This window comes from Populus alba, chromosome 1, assembly GCF_005239225.2.
Source record: "Populus alba chromosome 1, ASM523922v2, whole genome shotgun sequence".
NCBI lineage: Eukaryota > Viridiplantae > Streptophyta > Magnoliopsida > Malpighiales > Salicaceae > Populus > Populus alba.
Window position 1 is genome coordinate 29,441,588 of NC_133284.1, and position 23,554 is coordinate 29,465,141.

Genomic DNA, 23,554 nt, shown 5'->3' on the forward strand with positions numbered 1-23,554 from the left:
TTAACTAATAAACAAATGAGTTCTTAAACCCATGATTTGGGTTTCTGTGACAACTCCATGATAAAAGACTTAATCTCGTGGTGATGGAGATGTTGTGAAGGAGCTGGTGGCCGCAGAGAGAGTAGAGAGAGTGGCGTGGCATAGCTGTGTAGATTAATGCTTGCTGCTGGTGTTGAATTTAGCTGCTGGAGAAGACGATCTGATATGGCTGCTGGTTTGATCCGTTGAACTACTGTGATGGCATGGCATGGCGGAGGCGTTGGAGGGGAAGTGCTGGACTGGATCTATGGTGGTTACAGCGTGGCTGATTACGTGACAGTATTTGCTGACTTGGCGCTGACTAGGCTGATGACGTGTCAAGGTTAATTATTTTTCCTCGGGGGCTTCTGTTTCCTTGCTTCCTTACCTTTCGTAATTCGTAGTTACAGCTGACAGCGATGGCGCAAAAGAACTTGTATTTGTGATTTTGCTTGGGATCGGCGGTGCGAGGAAAGGAGTTGTGGTGTCACTGCAGGATGTCGGGTCTGTTTCTGCGTGGATCTGTTGTTGCTGCTAAGGGCGACGACACTATGGACCAAGGCAGATGAAGATCTGTTGCGCTGCTTGGTCTGTGAACCACAAATCAGTGATGGCTGTGATGGGTTTTGTGGGTGGCTGGTGGATGAGTTGTTATAGATCCTGATCTGTTGCGGTGGAGGCGCTGCGGGGGCTGTTGTGGAGGCCAATCTGTTTAGGAAGATGAACAATTTTGACGATGAACAGTGTAAAATGTTGATTGCGGGCTGTTTGCTGGTGGAGACGATGAACAGTGTCGACCGATGAATAGTAATTTTCGATTAACAGAAACTTTTTTTTTTATCGGAACAGTAGTTGTTTTCTGATTTTTTTTTCAGATTAATCTAGGGTTAAACATAAACACATAGATCATTTAATTGTAAGAACAATTAAAAGTCGTGCTCTGATACCAAATTTGACATGGGACAACAAATAAAAAGAATTAAAGCAAGAAAAGAAAGAAGCTTTAGAGAAAGAAAGAAGCTAAAGAAGAGGAAGAAAGGGGATTGGAGATCTGCAAAGGTTTCATTAATCATCAAAAGTCTCTTAACATTTAGAAAAGTGAGATAAATACTAAAACCCTAATTAGAACAATCGTTTGGGCTTATGGCCCGCTAAATAAAATCCTCAACAATAATTAAATCAAACCCAACAAATAAAACTAAATTAATAAACCTTAACTAAAAGTTCATATAAATTAAACCCAAAAACATAAGTTAAAGCCCAATTTCTCAATGGTTTGGGCTATCCTCCATCGTCTATGATCATACGCGTGCGTAAATAATATTTTCAGTTCGGTGTCCCCATCAATTAAACTATATAACACAAAAATAAAGAAGACAACAACAAGAAAGAAAAAGTTTGACATATTAGGTTAGCACACCGAAAACCTTAACTTGAATTTTTATTTTTGAAAAGTTTGATATGTTCAGTTTCTATAGAATGTTTATAACTTTTTCAACAAATCAAAAAACCAACCTTAATAAAAAAAAATCAAAATTTCTAAACAAAAAAATAATAATAACAAAATAGACTTGAATATATTTGATATTGTTTAATTTAAGGGTTTCTAGAAGGGGATGTCAAGAAATTTGAGGAAAGTTATGGTTTTCATTGTCAAACTAAATTAGGTGATCAGATTATTTTTTTTTAATTTAATTCTGTTTCATTGATTTATAAATATATTTGATAAGTTATTTGCATGATCTATTGATGATAAATGTATATAAGCATGACTGTAACTTATGACAATCTTCGTCTAGCTGCTCATAACCTTAATTTTTATTTTTATTTTCATTTTTGGCCTGGTTACATCAGTAACTTAGACCTTATAGTACAGACACTCTGATCGAGAGAAAGCCCTCCCAGAAAGAGCTTGGAAAATTGATGATATTCTGGCATAGCAGTGTTGTCTTTCAACTCTTCTTTAAAGACAATGGCTCAGGTGGCCCTACTCCGTGAATATTATTTAGTTTGTCACACTTTTCTTGATGGTACTTTCTATATTCACGCCTAAACTTTGGATATCATTGTCTATATTTCATTTAACAAGATTTCATTGCCCCCACTACTCACCTATCTTATATTTGTAATGTTGCAGAAGAGTATCTTGCTTTTTCTGTCACTAGATTCACATGCCTTCCATGAAGAAATTCAAATCTACATTATTGCTTACTCATTTAGAATGTGTGTCCATGTTTTCTTCCTGTACAGAAATGAACAAGGAGAATCTGACATACCTACCTCCTATTATTTAGAGGACGGGTGCTGGCGTCCTTGATGATTATAAAGCAATCACCTTGCTGTGTACTGTTTCATTTCAGAGCTTTTCTGCTTGCATTTCACAGCAGCAGTCCTCACGACTGTGCAACCTGGACTGGTGCCTTGGAACGGAACTTGCAAGAAAGAGTCAAGATTCCCGATTATTTGAATGCTTTGCTAGGTTCCTTTCATATTCGATTTCTTGTGATTGAAGTAAGAATGCACAAGCAATCATGCCTTTCTTTCTCAACCATATCTTTTCCTACCCTTAAAAGGCTCAAGCCATTTACCTTTTTCATACTGTTCTAGAGTTCTTTTCTTTTCTTTTTTTCTTTCCTTCACTCTTTTATCTTCCTTTTCTACATTTTAAAACTATCAACTATTTCCAATCCGGAGAGCACATTAAGCTTTCACAAATGTTTTGATGCATCTTCCAACCATCCTCCCTCCCCCATGAAGAGACCAGCTGTGAACATGTCAGCAAGGATTAATCAAGTGAAATACAAACCTACTGGTATCAACCAGAACGCAATATCCATCAGGCGAAACTCTGGTAACAGAGTTTCTGGGAATAGATGGCTCGGTCGAAGTTGTGGATTCAGGCTCGTGAAGAGATCAATAATGTCACCGGCGGTATTTCTCAAGCATCTCGGTGGGAAGGTAGCCAAAGCTCTGCGTTTGGAGAGGCGGCCTTCACCTGGAGTTTCTTCTTCAGGAAGATCAAGACCATCTGTAGCTCCTGTTGATGCTCACAGAGCTGAAGCCATAGAAGATTGCATTGAGTTCATCAACTCTGCTTCTTTGTCTAGGTCAAATTCCGTTACTGCAAATCCTTGTTAGATTATTGTTACAGTCAACTAAACGGCCATAAAACTTTTGTTGTACGCCCTTCACGAAAATGAGAAGAGAGAATAAACAATGTAAACTCCATTTAACTTTGATATGAAGGAAATCCTGCAAGAGTCTCAGTTCACAAATTCTACTAATATCAATCCTGACTAGCTGCATAACTTACGCTCTCCATTTAGCCAGGCATCAACGGAGAAACCAATTTTATCGATCCATTGGACAAGCAGATTGTTACCATAAGGTCAGGTAAGCAGTATTACGGTAGAGAGGCAAAGAAATTTGACATGGTTCGAGTATTCATGCATTTCCCTGGAAGTACAGTTGATCATGTGCGAGTGATTGGTCAAAATATGCAGCTCGTTGCATATTAGCATTACTGCAGAAGTTAGAGCAAGATTATCAAGTGGGCAGGCATGAATTAACTCAGCGAAATCTGCAGATATTGAGCTTTCAAGAAAGTGGATTGTTCAACTAGCTTTGTTGATCCAAATCACCTTTCTTTTTATTTGGTCAGTCATTTCTAGAGTCTGTTTTTTTTTTTTTTTTTGATTTATGTGGGTGTCCGGACTAGCTTGCGCACACCACGACTAATCTCACGGCTCACTGAACATCCTGCAAACCCAGTGAGAATGTAAGGCACCGCGAGGGTGACAGGCGTGCACAATGAGGTTTAAATCCAGGATGCAGAGGAAGGGAACAAGTCCCTTCAACCGCTGAGCCAAGACCTCAAGTGTATTTCTAAAGTCTGTTTTTAGCAGCTAGAGAATTGACCTTTAGGAAAAAAAAAAAATAAGGGTCCAATGATGCGGGCTTGTTAAGGGAGGCCCGCGTGTGGGCCTTAATGAAATAAGTTAGGTGGGCTAGCCTAACTTAATGGATTCAGCAGCACTTGACTTTGCTTCTTTTTTTTTTAATTATTTTTTTAGATTAATGCTTTTTTTATATGTTTTTTTCTCTAATTTTTTTCTTTATATTTAGATTAATACTCCTTTTGTCTTTCATTTTGTTTAGAGAAATATTTTTTAAATGATGGTTATTTTTTTAGTTATGAATTTAAATTTTGATGAGTTTTTTTTATTTATCTATAATTTTATTTTTATCTCTTTTATAGATAAACTTTATTTTTTAAAATAAAAAAATTATTTTAAGATAATATTTCTAATAAGCGCAGTTCTACATAATTTTTTTTACCTTTTATTTTATTCAATAAATTTAATTTGTGTTTCTATTTATATTATCATTTGCTTGAATAAAAAAATTTATTTTAATAAAAAAATTTAACTAATATAATTGGGTATATGTCTTGGCTTGCGAGATTAACTATCTTAATCTATTTTTATCTCTCAAATTTTTAATTTTTATTTTTAGTTATTATTTATTATTTATAATTTATATATATATTAATATATATAATTCTTGATTTATTTTATTATATATGTATAAATTTTTTATTTTCACTTGAAAATTTTTTAACACGATGAAACAGCATGTGTATATAAATGCTTAAGTATCTAGTTAATTCACTGAACTAGTAAATTCATTGTCGTTATCATGCTAAATTACTGTTAGAAGCCCCTCTTGTTCTATGAATATCCAAAACTCGTCTTTAAAATGGAAAACCACATGGTACTCACCACCTCTTTTGTCTAGTCTAATCAGCATCTTTTTGCCAACATTAGGAAGAAAAAAAACTAAAAAAAGAAAAGCTGCAGCAAGAACCAGTACATGCTGATCAGCAAAAGATAAACGAAAAGGATTTAGAAAAGCTCGATTCAGTATTCTGCCAATCTCTGTCTAATTAAAGCTGTCAATCTAGAATCTAGAGCACAACCAAAGATGCCCCAAGCCTCCTCTGGCATTGCAGCAGAAACTCCCACGGTTACCAGCTTTGAAGATTATCTCTAGCAAAATGCGATAGATTTGCAGTCTCCCCTGAAATTAATGTAATGGCAATCGTTGTGCCTAACTGCAATGAAAGTGATGATGCAGTTGTTTGTGGTAAGTGTAGATGCTTTTATTATTGCGATTGCGAAACAGGATTAAGGCGTGCTTTACCATGTTTTTTTTTTTAATTTAATTTTTTTATTAAATTTTTATATATATATATAATTTTTTTTATGTACTAATTTTAAAAATAATTTTTTTAAAAAAATAATTTTAAATAAAAAATATTTTAAACCATACCTCTATTAAAATTTCATACTGTCACTAAAATACAAGGATGATTATCGGTAAGACGCAAGTCACGTGTGGTGCTGGCTTCGATGCTGGATTGGTGGGAAAAACATTTGTACACGTGCTGCTATGATAGTGGCACCGTTGTTGTGCGATTGTGTGGGTAGAGACTAGAGAGTTCGGGGATGGATATATTTTTGGTCGTGGGTTCGAGCATACCCTTCACTACAGTGCCCACCCCCTTGCTTATCGCTCTCCAAACCGTCGACAATTCCTTATAAAACAATGCATGTATTGATGAGTTTCATGAATATTATACAATTAGTATAAAATATTAAATAAAATTATTTGAAAGTTTTTAAAACCTTGTTAAATAGATTTAAAATTATTTAGAAATTTATTACTTGAAAATCTAATCTTTGTTAACTTTGAATAATTATTTAAATATTAAGTTGTCACAAACCACAAGCTCTCTAATTATCTGATTTTTAATAGTAATTTACATGAATCATTAGTGAAAAAAATCATAAATTCATATTTAGGAGAGAAGGGTTACTATGTCTAGAGAACTATATCTCTAATTTTATGTTTACATAGTTTTTCTGTTTAACTGACAATCTATAAAAAATAAGAAGCGTAACTTATTATTTATAGGAAAACCTGAAAAACCCTATAAATTGGTAAAATATCAATTTTCATCCTAAATAATATCTACATATTAATTTAGAATAATTTTAGAAATTAACTCAATCAAGTATTTACTTGATTTTTCTAGGTCTAGAAATATAATCCATGTATTGATTATATTCTAGTCCTTAATTTTTAAAATATATTTTAATCAAGTCATATTTAATTATATCATCCTAGTTTAATTTCTAACTAATAGTTTTTAATGTGTATGCTGCATTAGGTTCCAATATGTTGGTTTAAATATAAATTATAAGTATAATTAAATAATTTAATTTATTATCAATCAAACAATTGATTAATTTATATTATATCATCTAGTAACATGTCATAATCTCTCATATATTAAAAAAATTATTAGTGATTTAACTTAACTTTTCAGTAACCGATTTCTCAATATAATTAATATCATTTCATCAATAATGTTCTGGTTTAACATTAAAGCATATGGTATGTCTGTTATGTTTGTTCTCTACATAATAGTCATTGATAGTTTGAATAAGATTTGAAATTTTTTTCAAATTTCATTCCATTTTGGCCAAGAATTTCTCAATTAATATTATTTAAGAACATATGAAATACATTCTTTTAATTCATATAGGGTGATGAATCTTCTTTTGATCACTCATGTACCTTCATATAGTTTATGATATACTGAATGTTTGCCCTTTTGTTACCTCAATTAAAAATAATATGTAATAGGATCAAAACATAATATTTTCTATATAAGATAACTCAGTAATCTCAAGTCTAAGGATCACATATACAACCATCACGTGAGTCTTTCTATAGATATAGGTGATTTCTCCATATCAAATTTTCATATGATTCAGTTCAATATACATGTCTTATAACAATTATCTATATACTAGTTCTAGGTTTCTTTATACCATAATTTATGAAAACAACTACTTTCTTTCATTAAAAAAAATAACATAATATATATACTAGTCTTTATGACTCTAATAAATATTCAATATTTAAGAGAACATCGACTATAAATATTTTAGAAATAATATTTTAATACAATAAGAATCTCATAATAATAACACCTTTATAATTTTTTTTGTAAATTATTTTCGCTTCATAATTTTATTTATATTCTAAATTCATTAATCTAGTATTATATAGATATTAAAAATAAACTATTTTTTTTATCAATAATAAATATATATTTATATAAATATAATAATATTACGGATAACTAATTAACTGAATGAGAATCATATTAAACCTAACATGCATATGTCAAAGGTGAAAAGCCCAGAAACATACATGATTTCTCCCATCTTTTAAGGTTCTTTACCCGGACCTGATACATGTATGGTGATTTGCAAACTTATCCTTTACGGGCTAGAATGTACTGAAATCCTGGATATCCTAGGATGCTGCTATCTCTTTTTAAGTAATTGGTGTTCATTGGATTTTATGGGGCATTAGCCTAATAATTATTTCATATAATTTTTCAAAGGACCTGTTAAGTGACTTGAAATGAATTCATAATTCTTAGACATGGAAGAAAAGAAACCAAAAAAAAGTATGTAGTGTTCAAGAGATAGAAACATACAACTTAGAGTTCAAGAATCATCAAACGCAGACAGATGAAGTATTTAACAGACAAACTTAATCATTCTTGGCAAACAGTCCACCAAAGCCTCCACTCTTCTTCTTCTGGGGGACAGCAACGGAGTTCTTGCGTCCACTGGCGGTGCCACCATTGTTCTTCTCCTCCACTTTCTTGAGGATGGGGTCAGTCTCATAGAACTGGTCTTCCTTTTGCAAACTCCCAATAATCCAGTCAAGAAGCCCTTTCTCCTCCTTGCTGCCCCCTGCTCCTTTAGCTGCTGTGGCTGCGTACACTCTAACAGAAGGAACGGCGAAGGCAATGGGAAGAGAAGCCATCTTCTTATTTCTAGCACCCCTTGTCTGCTTTGATTTCTGAAAACAAATGTTGAAGCAAGGATAGTAGTGGAACCGAGCTGTTTATATGGCTATGGTGGTATATTTTTCTTGGCTACTGGGAATGTGGATTTTTAGCCGTTGGATGGGACTTTGAGGGTTGTGGGAAGCGTTTGGAGCGCGAGCCCTCCACAAGTGGCTTATCTTCAACCCTTTTCTATTGGCTCTCGATTTTCTTCTCACAGGTGGAAAAAATGAAAGATGAGAAAAATAGGAGATATGGATAGAGATTTGACACGTGGCAGCATGATAACCCATGCAATTTGATGATAATTTGGTTCCTGCATTGCCTTAAGATTCATCAGCAGTGCTCCTGTGGCATATCTCTGTCTCATCTATATGTATGGTTTTAACCCGTATTATTAGACCGGGCTTGCTGGGTCGGTTTAGAACGTGGCTTAGACTGAGTTTTAAAAAAAAACAAATTAGAGTTGATTCTATTAAATCTGATGAACCAATGATCTTTTTTACCAGATAAAAATTTATTTTAATCTTTTTATATAAAAAAATTAAAACAATATTTTTTTAATTTTTCTTTAAAATTTAAATCTATATTATTTTTAATTAATTCGGATGAAATCGTGTATCCATCACAAGAGTCGGTTTTGGTGAGGTTAAGCACTTATTTGGCTAGAGAAGTATGATATTTATGTAAGTTGCATATATAAAAAGAAAAGAAAAAACAGAAAAACCAAGTTAGAAACAAGAATTACATTTTGAATAGGATTTAATTTGAAAGGAAAAAAAACACTCAAAGCAGTCAATAATTTAAGACCTTTTGATATGGTCTACTTTGACATTTTGTTTGATTTCATCTACTAGGAAATTAAGGATTGGGAGAATTAATATTAAATGTTTACAAGTGTTATGAGAACTCAGCTAATTAGTGGCAGTAAGAAAAACCAATAATGTAAAAATTATTTTACTACATGAGCAAATTTTGATTACACATTTAAATAAAATAATCATAAAAAAATTGTGTTCGATTGTTTTTGAAAAATAAATAATATTAATGTGCATACTTATTTAACCTTGTCCCATTGGATAAGTTAATCTATTGCCTAACTTGAACCAAATTTATTTTTTAAAATAGATTATAGATTGACCTAATATAACACAAATAATCTAACAAGTTAGCTTATGATTTGTTTAATCAAGTGAAGTCAATTCCATATATTTTTTAGTTTTTATTCATAACAATATTTCAGTTTTTTTTTTTATCTAAACAATATTGTTTCATTTAAAATATATATATATATATATATCATATTGTTTGAAGATAAATCCAATAACCCATGAACTAAAACCGAATAACACTTCTTACAACTATACTAATGTGAGAGGGTAGGCTGCGTAAGCCCGAGGGATAACATCTTGTTCTTGTCTGGAGGGAAAAATCAACAAAGGGCCCAAAAACAATATATCAAAGGCTCGGCCTGTTATTAGAGTAGATAGATGGATCTTAGCCACAAAACTCGAACATATTAAAATTGAGCCAAATCACTACCAAAACCAGGAACAGGTCTTGTCGGGGTATTTTAGTCAGCTCCTTTTTTGGGCCTAGGGCCTGTTTGTCAAAAAAAATAAATAATAACCACAAGATACAAAAAACAATAGAATCCCCAGATGTTGATTCATTCTGAGTTGGGATGGTTCGAAGCTGTTGTAAAACCCATTGTTTTCTCTCGACACCATATATTATGCAGTGCCAAAAGGAACTGTACTGTGCTTTTAGGTGGGTGATCTAACTCCGACTCTGGCCTTGTAATAAACTCAAGCAACATACACAAACTAGTCTACTACTTCGGCTGCCTTCAATATTTTTTTATTTTTTTTATCACTTTTTAGGGTCATTCTGCATTCCCGAACCAACCCCAAATCGTTGAGAAATAGACAGATGCAGCGACAGCTCGAGTAAATAAATGTTACCCCCCTTTTCTCTTTCAGTTTATCTTGTATTATATATGAATTTGAAGACAGTTTGAACTCTAGGTCAATCGCTTGAAATCCAATTAACTGCATGAACTAAGCTATGGCTAGCTGCCTAGCCAGTTGGCATTCGTCATCGTCTTCCCTGACTAGTTTTAAGGTAATGGAAAAGTACTCGACGATGACCCTTAAGCTACCTCAGCAAGGAAACGCCATTTTCCCACTGCTTTCCGAGTTATAAAGCCAGGTGGGCTTGCGTTGGCAGTGCGTGTCCACAGAATGGTTGAGATTGTTGTGGAAATAGCAGTAGAGTGCGAGCAATTAAAGGTAGCATTGTGTGCACTAAACAATTTTTCTTTCGGCAAACGGTCGATTTGGTTCGAGCGTAATTAAGGGATGGACGTCCGCTAATATTCAAAGAGTTGGTGTTAGTTTTCTCTAAGAAAAGGCAGCAGGAAACCTACGGGCCCTTGAAATATCTTTCTCTCGAAGTTTCGTCCTCTCGGGACTACTGCACCGAGAGTCGAATCAGCTTCCTTGCATGTCTCAGCTCTTGTTTTTACTCGCGTCTTTTTTCCTGCTTTTAGATCGAGAAAGCCCATTTTTTCTCGTTGCGGGTCACCCGTCTCTAACGACTCTCTTTCTAGAACACAAACGTACGGTCGACTAATTAATGGCATGGGAAAGCCAAGAATATGTCACTCAAGTTTCTAAAATTAAGGGCCAGTTTTCCTAGCTAAAGAAGGGAACGGTTAGCGTGTCTTCGAAATTAACAATCATAACAGAGATTTTAAGTGCGGTTTTGGACTGCTTTTTTTTTTTTTTTTTTCATATATTGCATTCTTTGATTTTATTTTTGTAGCAGTTGTATTTATTTTTAAAATATTTTTTTGTTTAAAAATATATTAAATTAATATTGTTTTATTTTTAAATTTTATTTTTAATATTACCACATCAAAATAATATAATATGATAATATAAAAAAATAATTTAAAACAAAAAAACTTATTTTAAAAAAAAAACTTATTTTTTTTAAAAAAAATTTAAATAAAAAACAAACAGATTATTTTATAAATATTTTCCAAGAGAACAAGTGGCATGAAACTTCTCATTCACTGATAGCTAAATTGTCTTTTTAAAAAACTATGAACATGCAATTAACTCAAACATTTTGCATATCCTTTATATCGATGAAGGTATAACAAATTAAGTTCATTCACTCAGATATTTTGGAACAAGCAAATATATAATCGAAATGAAAATTAATTTCTGTGCTCAAAGAGCAATCATGTAGATTCTTGTGAAAATCAATTCTTAGCAACGACTTGCCGTTTTATTTTAAAAGTATTTTTAAAATAAAAATTTTATTTTTTTATTTTAAATTTATTTTGTTTTTTTATGTTTTTATATCATTTTAACATAGTATCAAAAATAAATATTTTAAAATAAAAATAAAAATAAAAATATTTGCTATCAGAATTCCAAACATTCAATATCATAATAATACATTGCATAAGAGAGAAGTAGTTAATGTCTCTATCTGTCCGAGAAAAACTATCATTTTCTAAGAGAGGAAGCCACCGTTAAATATTATCAAGAACAAAAAGTCGTCAACAATTGGATAAAAATATTCAAGTAATCCACACTTAGCTGGATTAGAAACTTGTTGGAGTCGGTTTCGAGGCACCAACGCTTTTAGCCAATGTCTAAGGATTTGGCAAATTGCACCAACTCGGATGACTAGAAATAGTAGCAGTAAAATTAACATTAGTTTGCATTGCATGGTTTTTGTGTGCATTCTCTCGTACAATTCCTATCAACCCAGCAACGACCTCGACTTAAATGCACAATTTTTTCCTAACAACTTTTCCTGAAACTTTCTTTTTATGCCAACCAATATATATAACACCTCTTTATACCATCCCTCTCATCATCCAGTGTCCACTGCAGCCCCTGTCACAAATACAATACACCAACCTTGAGATGGAGACCTTGCCCTTGTTCTTAGCCCTAGCAGCTGCTGCTTCGGCTTACCTCCTATGGTTCTATCTCCTATCTCGTAAACTTACCGGCCCAAGAGTATGGCCTCTAGTGGGTAGCCTTCCATATCTCTTCATGAACCGGAGAAGAATCCATGACTGGATTGCTGGAAACCTCCGTGCAACTGGTGGTGCCGGAACCTACCAAACGTGCACGATAGCACTTCCTTTCTTTGCTCGCAAACAAGGATTCTACACTGTCACCTGCCACCCCAAAAACATGGAACATATTCTTCGAACCCGGTTTGATAATTATCCCAAAGGACCCGATTGGCAAACTGCCTTTCACGATCTTTTAGGCCAAGGGATCTTTAATGCTGATGGAGATACGTGGCTCATACAACGCAAAACCGCAGCTCTCGAGTTCACTACTCGGACTTTACGGCAGGCCATGGCTCGGTGGGTGAATCAGACAATCAAGAATCGTCTATGGAACATTTTGGACAAGGCAGCTACAGAGAAGCTTTCGGTGGACTTGCAAGACTTGTTGCTTCGCTTAACCTTCGATAACATATGTGGACTCACATTTGGCAAAGATCCAGTAACTCTCTCTCCAGAAATGTCAGATAATCCATTTTCCATTGCCTTTGACACGGCCACTGAAGCTACTCTTCAGAGGCTTCTTTACCCTGGTTTCTTATGGAGGCTGGAGAAGCTTTTAGGGATTGGAGCAGAGAAGAGATTGAAGAGGAGCCTCGAAGTTGTGGAAACATACATGGATGATGCCATTGCAGCACGCAAAGAAAACCCATCAGATGATTTGTTATCGCGATTCATGAAGAAGAGAGACGTTGACGGCAACCACTTTGCAATCTCTGTTCTGCAACGAATTGCTCTCAACTTCGTCCTCGCCGGCCGTGACACCTCGTCTGTTGCTCTTAGCTGGTTCTTCTGGCTAGTCATGAACCATCCTGAAGTCGAAGCAAAGATAATCAAGGAAATATCAACTATACTCACAGAAACACGTGGAAATGATCACCAGAAATGGCTTGGTGAGCCCTTAGACTTTGATGAAGCTGATAAATTGGTTTATCTCAAAGCAGCATTAGCTGAAACACTGCGTTTATACCCGTCAGTACCACAAGATTTCAAATACGTGGTAGCGGACGATGTTTTGCCTGACGGTACATATGTACCAGCTGGTTCCACTGTTACATATTCTATTTATTCTGTTGGGAGGATGAAGAGCATATGGGGCGAGGACTGCCAGGAATTTAAACCAGAGCGATGGCTATCACCAGATGAGGACAGATTTGATTCACCTAAAGACGGCTACAAGTTTGTGGCCTTTAATGCTGGACCCAGGACTTGCCTGGGGAAGGACTTGGCTTACTTGCAAATGAAGTCTGTGGCTTCTGCTGTGCTGTTGCGCTACCGATTATCGCTGGTTCCCGGCCACTGCATAGAGCAGAAGATGTCTCTTACATTGTTCATGAAGAACGGGCTTCGTGTATTCTTGCATCCTCGTAATCTTGCATAGGAATGGTTTCCACATTATCAGATTTCTGGAGTCGCTCAACTTCGCATTGCTTGGCGTTTACAGGAGACAGGGCCAACATTGCAGTCATGCAGTCACAGTACCATGGGGGCTTTACTGCCCATAATTCTGTTAAAGGGTCATTTTAAATTGTTTTTAGTTTTCGTCTTTAAATTCCTTGTTCATTGATGGGTTCAATCTACATACAGCTGCATCTAGATTGGAGGGAGGGTATACGAGCCATTCAAAATTAGGAGTGATTGTCATGTAATGTTGTATATTCCATACCAGCGGATGTTGCTTTCAAATAATTAATTATGTGAATAGAAGAAAAACTATACGCTTTAATTACTATTACTAAATCTTGCTTGCTTCAACATATAACGCTTAAGAATCTGCATGAAATTTCCTACCCTACTGCTATGAGAGTTTTGTGTGCACTGTCACAAATCACAAATGTAGATGATGCCAAAATAATAAACGGGAAAAGAAAGCCCTGATGAAATTTTTACTTAATTAAATAATATAACTGTAGGACAAAAAAAGAAATGAAGAAACATACTGCAAATACAAAAATGATTCATAAGGCATTCAATGTAACATTTACAAGCAGGGTCGGAGATACTTTACAGGTACATTCTTCATTGAGATGTATGCGACTGTTGCATTTGTGCTAGAGCCCCAGACATGCATGCAACTCTAAACTTGAGCGATAATTTCGCATTCAAAATCTTTTGCCAGTTCCTCAAGCTCAAGAATCCCGTATGAAATTTGTCTAGTTGTTCTTCAATTTAATCTCGTTCACAATTTCACCTTTTCCCATTCAATCATCTGAGCCTTCTGCATTGGTTCGGGAATCACTGGGCTTGAGCCATCACCTACGTTGGCGTCCATGAAAGTTAATCCAATATTTTCTCACCAGTTGAAAAGAGGTTCCAGACCACTGTACCAACCAAGTAGAGCCCAACTGAAACCTTGAAAACATCATCCCAAGAACCTGAGATGGCAACGAGGGAGAGAAGGAATGCACAAGAATCAGATGGTGTAAAATTCAGAGTGTTAAATTTCAATAAAGGTGGTGAGTGAGCCACACAGGAATTGGCTGACGTAAATCTAAGTTTCTAAAGCAGACAAGAGCTTGAATTCAAAGGCAACTGTTGACCAAGGCAATAAGAATCTAGCAGGGCAGCATGGCCATTTCTCTATTCTTTTTTCTGCATTCATAAAATGAGGGCCCTGTTCACAGAAGTTCTCTTATCAGAAAATTTAATGGAAGCCTTACTTCTAGCTTCTGACATTTTGGCACTCTATTTTAGAGATTGAAATAAATACATCACAATTTACAACTAGAGGGATTGAACCTTGATGCCCAAATAACTGTACTCCAAGAACGCAAATTCAGCACAAAATAGGCTACATTTTATGGCGAGTAATGCTAGGGGTGACAGTCATTAAATGGTCCTCAAGAGTGGGTCTTGAGTCCTCTCATGTTCTGAAGGGAACATGAGCAGTCACATTGCCTAATTATCTAGATTAGATGGGATTTTAAAAAAAATTGCAGGTAGTTTAATTTTTGTCATCTTTAAATATGCTATAATCATGCCCATTCATATGAATTTGATGGTTTGGATTTAATGAACATGACAGAACATGAGAGAAAGGAACATGAAAGAATCTGAATTTGAAAGAGTGAACCTGCCATATTATGTCATTAAATAGAAAACATTTCACCTTATTAAAGGGTTACCACATTAGTAGGGACATAAGTAAAACTGTCTATTCCTACATCACAAAATGGAGGCAATCCTTTTTTCTCCTTTAGCTTTATATGGTTTGTTGAACCTTACACTAGACAATGGAAGGCAACAAAGAATTTGAATACGAGACCTCCAATTTGAAAAATCTAGGTTTACCCAAATTGTCCTCTTGAAAACAAGGACTTGATTCTAATGCACAGTTAGAAATAACTGCCTTCAAAACCATACCAAGGGTAATTTGAACAAAAACCTCAAGCTTAAATAAAATCGATCCAAATCCAGAATGACTAATCTAGTAGTGACTTGGACACCTTTGGCTTGTAGAAAATTTCAACCTTTTAATTGCTTTTCTTCAAATATAGTATGGCAGATATTAATGATTGAATTGTCTTACCAGCAACATAAATGCCAAGGATGAGTTCTTACCATGTTGCAAGATGTAACCAGTTGATGCAGTTCCAAACACCCCTGCCAATACTCCAGCAGTATTGGATAGACCAAGCAACACTCCCTGGATGATAATTAGAAATAAAAAATAGGAACAATTAAGTTATCATTCCGGGGAAATAGAAGCAATGACAGCACAACAATACAACAGCAACAGCCATGCAACATCAAATTTTCCAGACCCCTCAAAAGGCGCCTCATGATAGGTGATTCATGACAGCAATTAAAACACAATTAATAGCCCCCACCACTAAACAAGGCAAATTTAGGACAACAGACAACAGCATTACAAGGATTGATACTCACAGAATATCGAGGAGCAATATCTTGATGGTTTGAATATAAACCAGACTGGGAAAACGCATCGGTTCCCTGTTGAAGAAAAAGAAGCAGTTAGTTTAAGAGCAGAGAATTTCGAAAAAATGTTCTTGTTTCACTCAAGCAAAAAAAGAAAAAGGAAAAATAATAAAACTCTAAACTGAAATTTCTCTCTGTCAGGACAACTGAACTCCATGCATGGTCGCATAAATAGAACTTACAAGACAAACAAAAGAGCAGACAGATAAAATATACAGATGATAAACAGGGCAACCTCTTTGCACGTTAATACATATACTGTCTATTTCTACTTAAATTTGAAAAAGTCGAATAGTAGATGCAAGAACTACATTAGTTGTTCATGTCTTAATGTAAGAAGCATACCTGGCTGCATGCCATGCACAGAACAGCCATTGCAGGAGAATCAATGTGGCTCAGCTGAGTTAGGAAGAAGGCAGGGCCAAGAAAGCCAATTGATTGCATGATCTGCCAAGGAGGGCAAAGTGCATTAATGAACAAAGAAAAAACATTAAATTAATAGCACTTAGAAGCAAATAAAGCCAAGATGACGAGAAAGAGAGAGAAAGGGACTGGTGAATTTAGCATCGCCTTTAGTGATACCTTACGGACCGTTGTTACAGATAAACCTTTGCTTACAAGAGTATCTGCAATCCACCCTCCCAAATTTGCAGAAAATGCCATTGTAAGCCAGGGTAAGACACAGAAAAGCCCAGATTCTGTAAGATTGAACTTCAAGACCTGCATGCCCAAAAGGAAATTGCGCTCAGCAGTTTTAACAATAGAATGGTAGCTTTTGTAAGCAATGTAATTGCAAGGCTGCAAGTGTCTTCTACAATTTTTCAGCAAGATGATAGCAAAACTGTAAGTCAAAGAGACAGTAGCATGTACTTCCGTGTTTCAATGTATTGTTAACAGAATTTGACAAGATGGAGGTTAAGGTACAAGATTGATTGAACTGAAAATAAAAGGTGTATCTTATAACAAGTACCTTTTTATGGTTTAATTCCTACCTGTACCTCACATTTTACAATGTGAGAAGATAACATCAACAAGGTTTTTAAAATCCTAAGCCAATCCACAACATTAAAGGGTGGCCTCATATCAAATGATTCACTTGACATAGTAGTTTCAAGGTTAGCCATCCAGTAGTAGCAAGTCACAACACCAACAAGTTTCTCTTTTCATGCAAGTGATACAAGGTTTCCCATTGATTCTCGACACTTTTCAATTTATGAAGATCTTGACAGTACATTATTTGTAGCTAATGGTTTCTAAGTTGACTTCTCTACCCATTAGCAAGCTAAGATAAAATTACTGACCGCTAATCATGCACAACAAGAATGCAGGCGAAATGTCACACGAAGAGTTTTAACTCTGAAAATTCACAAGATATCATATAAGATATATTTTAAATGATACAACAGACCCAGATCATTCAAGTTCATGTTGGAAAGAAAGACTTACTTGGTTATAATATGTTGGCATCCATGTAAGAAGAATAAATGTACCCCAGTTGTGACAGAAGTGGGACACTATCAGAGCCCATACAGGGGCTTTCGACAAGATCAGTCCCCAAGGAATCGATTTAACAGGTTCCTTGGAAGAACTGTTCGCAAAAATCAACTTCTTTTCTTCAGGCCGTAGCTGAGGATCATCAAGAGGTGAACTGTGTGCCTGTAGGTATAAAGAATGAAGAATGAACATCTTGAAAGGTGACACATTTTTTTACAGGGGAAGAGAACCCTTAATTAAAAGCAAAATTTAAATCAGAAATTATAATTTTCATGGAAAGAAAAATTAAAGGCTAAACAAAATTTTAATCATCTAGGCTGCCAAACTTCTTAATACCAAAAGCGTCTTGTAATAGGAATGGAATTTGAATCTACCATCTCTGTCCAAAAGTTGAAAAGAAACATGCTAAATGAAAATAATGATAGTCTACAAAGTACAACAAGCATTTTTTACCTTACTGAGCCATGCAGCAAACCAAACTGTTCCTAGAGAACCAAAGGAGTAAAAGACCGATGGCCATCCAAACTGATGTATTAAGAATGGTGAAAAGGCCAGGCCAGTGACTGATCCAAGGTACATCCCACTATACACAAGCGCTAATGACCTACTCCTCTCTGATACAGGAACCCATTTGGACAGAATGGTATTCATGGCAGGCATCGCAACCCCCTGATACAGCACCAAACTAAATTAACAAACATCCACTGTAGAATACGACAAAAACGCTTGTTTGTCAATCAATAGTTTATCTAAATAACTTACCTCGCCAATCCCCATGAACGCGCGAACAATGAGTAGGAAGGGCAATCCAGCTTTAGCAGCAACAGGAGTAAGAGCCGTGGCAATGGACCACCAAATGACGCCAAATCCCAAAACCCTCTTCCCGCCCACTGTGTCCGCCCAAATGCCACCAGCAATCTATCAATCATAAAAAGAATATAAAATAAAATTATTAGTAAGAAAATGTATAGTAATCTAGAGAGAGAGCTTGTTAAAGTTACCTGAGTGAGTAGGTAGCCCCAGAAAAAAGAAGACTGGATCAAACCGACAGTGGCTGGGTTCCAATTGTACTCGGCTGACATTGGTAGTATTGCAATGCTCATGTTTACCTGATTAACAGCATCTGCTCATGATTTACTTCTTAATTACTCCAGAAAAAATAAAAAATAAATTATGAACTTCAAGAATTCTAATTTTTCTCCATAGTTAGAGTTAAGAGTACTGTTATCTCCTCTTTATGATAATTCAACATATAAAGGAAAATCAAAGCAGATATGAAAGAAACGAAATGAATGACAGCAACGTACTCTATCCATATTGCAAAGAAGAAAAGCCGAGAAACAGAGAATCACAATGACCCATCGTTTAGGGAACTCTTCCCACCACGGCACCGTACTATCCAGAACGGCATCGTCCAAAGCATCCTCCTCCAACTTCGCCGACTCCAAGATCTCATACCTATCCGACTTAACATCAGCATACACCTTCCCCGTCTCACCCCGACCCGAATTCCTCACCGAGACCCGAAAGACACAGCACCTTTGATCAGTGGGTAACCGGACTCGGAAATTAAGCGCCTCTCTAGGTCTTTTAGGGCACGAGATATCGGGAAGTGATTTTAGAGGGCGAAAAGGACGGTCGGTGAAGGAGTAGAGAAGAGCTCTAGTAGTGTTCATGGCGCTGGTGGTGGTGGTGCTGCCGTGAGGAAGTGAGATTGTTAGTGCTCCTTCACCACATTTTCAGATAGGGAAGGAGAGCAGGATATTTTGAGTTTTGGAGGGAGGGATATTTATGGGGATTGGTGATTGTTTTCACATGTGGTGCTGTGTGATTGGAGAGGATTGGAGGATGAAAGGGCGGGGAGTTTTAACTCTTAACAGAGAACAATACAGTTGGTCGTTGGGTTATTTTGTGGGCTGAGCTAACAATCAAGTGTAGGCCCATTAGTTATTTGCTTAGTTTTGATTTCGACGGGCTTCGGTCAATAGAAAGTTAGAAACCAATCTAACATCAATGATGGGCTTAAACTTGGGTCCAAACTTCAAATGCTGGAGTCGTTTACTGTGGGCTGGTCGCTAGCTCCAGCTTCAAATGTTCTCCCCTCGTTGTTAATTAATTAAAGCTTACAGGAGGAAAAATGTTATTTATATTTTTTTTTTTAGTAGACACGGAAAATGTTTTCAATGACTTATCCTTTTATGATACAGTGGCTCAACCATTAGTTGTTTGACTCAACTTCAACTCTACACGAATAAGTTAGTTCAAAGCAGAAGGATTGAAATATTTTATACACATCTTATTAGTTTAATAAAGCTCATGAATAGAATGGTCAGAAACCGGGTAATGGTTTAACATGCATGAGTTTGATAGAACTGAGCGGTCTAGTTTTGGTTTTTTTTTTTTTCTAAGCTTGATATTTCTAAGCTCAATTACATTCTAAGCCTAAATATTTGTGAATCTAATAAAATATTAGACCCAACTTTTTTGATCATATCTTGTGATCTTATCTAACAACTTAAGCTATTGAATTGATATGTTTTTTTAACACAAACCACCCAAGTAAAAGGATTTATGATATTTATTCTCTTATTTTACATTTTAAAAGCACTCATTACATAAAAAATAAAAGCAAGTGTTATCGTTTTTAGAGTTTGATGTTCTTCCCTTTATTTAGTATAATTTTTTACTTTAAATTCATTGACTTAATTGTTGGAGGATCTTTAAATCCTATAAAAAAAACTATTTTGCAAGAATTGAGAATTCTATCACCAATCCTCTACTTTTCTTGTATATATATAAAAAAAAAAATTGAAATGAACATATGATTGTCTATTTTGTAGATAACTAAACACTATTCATGAGTATGTTTAATCCCTGAAGATCATTAAAAGCTATGCCAGTTAAAATAATTTTTTTTTTTAGTTATAGTCTTAAAAATATTGCTTTTAAAGATATTATTTTTATTGCTTTCATCTCACATATGATCTCTGGAGATAAAAAGCGGTCCTATTTATAATGTTTTGATATAACTTGTATATATCAATATATTTGAAATTCAAAGCAAGCGCAAGTGATAATTGCATGCGGTAATATATATAAAGCAACAAGAATATTTGCTTTTAATGCAGATCTTGAGCAAAAAATTAAGGGCGTCCCGTTTCAAAACAGTTGTACAAATAACACAGTACGATAAAGATTCTTCATTAATCTTGACACCCAGGTGGGTGCCCGATTATATACTTTAGTAAAATTGATTGCTAAAGCTTAGGAAAAGGATCGGAACTTGGGCCAAAAATATGAAAGGACAAAGGACACATTTGGTGATTTTAGGTGGCGATTAACCAACGAGGAGAAGCGTGTGCATGTGATAAATTATGTTTTAGAATTTTATTTAATAATTTAAATATATCATTTAATAACATATTAGAATTTTATAATTAAGTAGTTATGAATTTAAATTTTATTATTTTTATTTATTTTATAAAAATTAAATATAAATGGTGTATAAAAATTAAATATAAATGGTGTGATTGTTTCCCGGAAAGTGGTTTCCGGAAATTATTTTCTAAAGTTTCTTGTGTTTGTTCGTCATTAAAAAAGTTGGTCAACGAAAAACACTTTTCGGTCAATGAAAAATACTTTCTAATCAAAGAAAAATTTGGTTTGGTTTCCAGAAAAGTATTTTCTTTTTTTATTTTGGATGAAAAATACTTTTTGAAAATTGTGAAAAAATTTAGAAATATCATATTATTTGCTGATTATATTAAATTTGATCATCAAACTTTTAATTGCTATATATATATTTGTTTTTTTTTTTCAATTTTATTCTTTAAAATTTAATTTTTATATAAATTTTGGTCCTTATTTTTATAATTATTATTTACTTTTTTCTTATTATTTTTAATTGAAATTTTTTATCTATCAAATTTAATTCTTATTTTTTTATTGTTACTTATTTTATTTTAAATAATTTATGAAATATTAATTATTATTATTTTAATTTCTTCACCTTTTAATTTTTTAATTTTTTAAATTTAACCTCTATTGTTTTGATTATTATTTATTTTATTTGAGATAATTTATGAAATTATATTTTTAAAAAATTTCATTGTCATTCAATTTTTTAATTTGTAAGATTTGTTTCTTATTATTTTAATAAACTTGAAAAAAATGAAACATTCATAAGTTACTTTATAATTCATTTTTCATGACATAAACTAAACATTGAAAAAAAAATTTTAACTTATTTTTCATTGCACTACCAAACATCATAAAATAATTCATTTTCTAAAATAAAACTGATTTTCAGCAAATAAACAGGGCTAAATAGTATTAATTTATGTAAATTTTAAATTTAAAAAATAATTTAAATTATTAAATTGAATTAATTACCTGACAATCGGCATTCAAGAACAAGAGAAAACTCTGCAACGCTTTGTGAAATATAATTGAGAATCTAATTTTTAAACTAGACTTTGAAATGAAACATTTTGTAAGCCATAAGCAAGCATCTTATCAGATAAGATCGTGTTGGATATCTGTCCGCGCTCTGTCCACATCATTTTGCCGGCTTGGGTGTGTGTCGTAAAAATAAGAGCATGGGTGTGTGGGGCCCAAACGACAGCACTGGGATTTTTAACATATATTTTAATCTTAAATTAAATTAAAATGGTCACCAATCAACCTTCTTTAATTAAAACAATGTCGGCATCTTTCTTTTATGAGACTGCTGGGAAGAGAAGTAAAGAGTAAGGAACTGGGAACCGAGGCTTTTTTATTATTATTATTATTAGTTGAGTCAACAAAATGTTCAAAGTCAATTTTAATCACTGCCCTTTTTTTTCATGTGGGGTTATCAACGTGCTGTAGATGCTGTTGAACTGTTGAGTCAACAAAATGGTTAAAGTCAATTTTTTGATTTTTTATTTAAAATTACTTTTTATGTTTTTAATCATTTTAAGATACTAATATTAAAAAATATATATTATTTTAATATATTTTTAAATAAAATTATTTTAAAAAATAATTATATTTTCACATTACCTAAATATAATCATTTGATTTGATAGCCAATAAGCTAGTTTAAGGCGACATTTATCAAAAGGTTATTAATGTTGTCAGCGGCATAAAGTTTGTTCCGAACTCACTCGAGTCTTGGTCTCGATGATAGCTATTTGTCACCGCCAGCAGCTGCTTATGATCCTCTTTCAGTTAGAAGCATGTTTGAGTATGTTTTTGAGATTGTTTTTTTTAAGTATTTTTTATTTAAAAATATATTAAAATAATATTTTTTATTTTTTTAAAATTATTTTTAATATCAGTATATTAAAATAATTTAAAAATATTAAAAAAATATTAATTTTAATTTTTTAAAAAATATTATTAAAATACAAAAAACAAATAAATTTTTATTCAAATAAAAAAAACATAATGATATCAATGACTAATGTCGTGTCACAACCCAGCAATTATTATATTTAGCCTGACAACGATGGTAATGAAGTTATCCATCACACGCATGATTTTTGTGAAGGGTTTTAGGATAATGTGTTGGACACAAAAGCTCTTTTATTTCGACAATGCATGATGATAATCAAATTAATACATGTTTCCACCATACTCTCTTAAATTTTGACTTCTCTGTCAACTATAATTTTGAGTGTGTTTTTATACCCTTTTTTTACGATATTGTATAGAGTTTTCAGCTCCCAAACAAAGTCAATGAGCATATATGTATCTGTATTTTTAAAAGCATGGATGGAAGTGTGTTTGTGATTGATTTTTAAAGTATTTTTTATTTGAAAATATATCAAAATAATATTTTTTTTATTTTTTAAAAAATTATTTTTGATATCAACACATTAAAATAATATAAAAACACTAAATAATTATTAATATAAATATATATTTTTATTTTATTTAACTTATTTAAGCGGAATTACTCCACTGGAAATTTCTTTGTAAATTGTACATGTCTCTAGATTTTACAACAAGAAAAGAAGATGATTTTGCCCATATCTACTACCATGGTATGAGTAGTGTTTGATAATATGATATTTATTGTTTTT

General features: G+C 33.8%; 3 protein-coding genes across 4 annotated transcripts; 1 reads left to right on the top strand and 2 right to left on the bottom strand.

Moving 5' to 3' along the window:
* Positions 1 to 7,550: 7,550 nt before the first annotated feature.
* LOC118032899 (uncharacterized) lies at positions 7,551 to 8,106 on the bottom strand. The gene has a single exon (XM_035037691.2). The coding sequence runs from the start codon at positions 7,927 to 7,929 to the stop codon at positions 7,651 to 7,653; it is 279 nt and encodes a 92-aa protein (XP_034893582.1). The 5' UTR covers positions 7,930 to 8,106; the 3' UTR covers positions 7,551 to 7,650.
* A 3,717-nt stretch (positions 8,107 to 11,823) lies between these two features.
* On the top strand, positions 11,824 to 13,785 carry LOC118032895 (cytochrome P450 86A1). The gene has a single exon (XM_035037687.2). It carries the CDS (start codon positions 11,899 to 11,901, stop codon positions 13,432 to 13,434), a length of 1,536 nt encoding a protein of 511 aa, XP_034893578.1. The 5' UTR covers positions 11,824 to 11,898; the 3' UTR covers positions 13,435 to 13,785.
* Positions 13,786 to 13,908: 123 nt separating this feature from the next.
* Positions 13,909 to 19,317, bottom strand: LOC118032896 (probable anion transporter 1, chloroplastic). Of its 2 annotated transcripts, none has more exons than XM_035037688.2 (10): positions 18,794 to 19,317; positions 18,488 to 18,595; positions 18,249 to 18,404; positions 17,940 to 18,155; positions 17,439 to 17,648; positions 16,575 to 16,712; positions 16,338 to 16,439; positions 15,942 to 16,007; positions 15,615 to 15,699; positions 13,909 to 14,428 (listed from the first exon to the last, which is right to left on the bottom strand). In XM_035037688.2, exons 1-10 carry the CDS (start codon positions 19,160 to 19,162, stop codon positions 14,331 to 14,333), a joined length of 1,548 nt encoding a protein of 515 aa, XP_034893579.1. In that variant the 5' UTR covers positions 19,163 to 19,317; the 3' UTR covers positions 13,909 to 14,330. The 2 variants fall into 2 exon arrangements, with proteins under 2 accessions (XP_034893579.1, XP_034893580.1); XM_035037689.2 differs by having other exon boundaries at positions 18,488 to 18,609; positions 18,794 to 18,934.
* Positions 19,318 to 23,554: the final 4,237 nt, after the last annotated feature.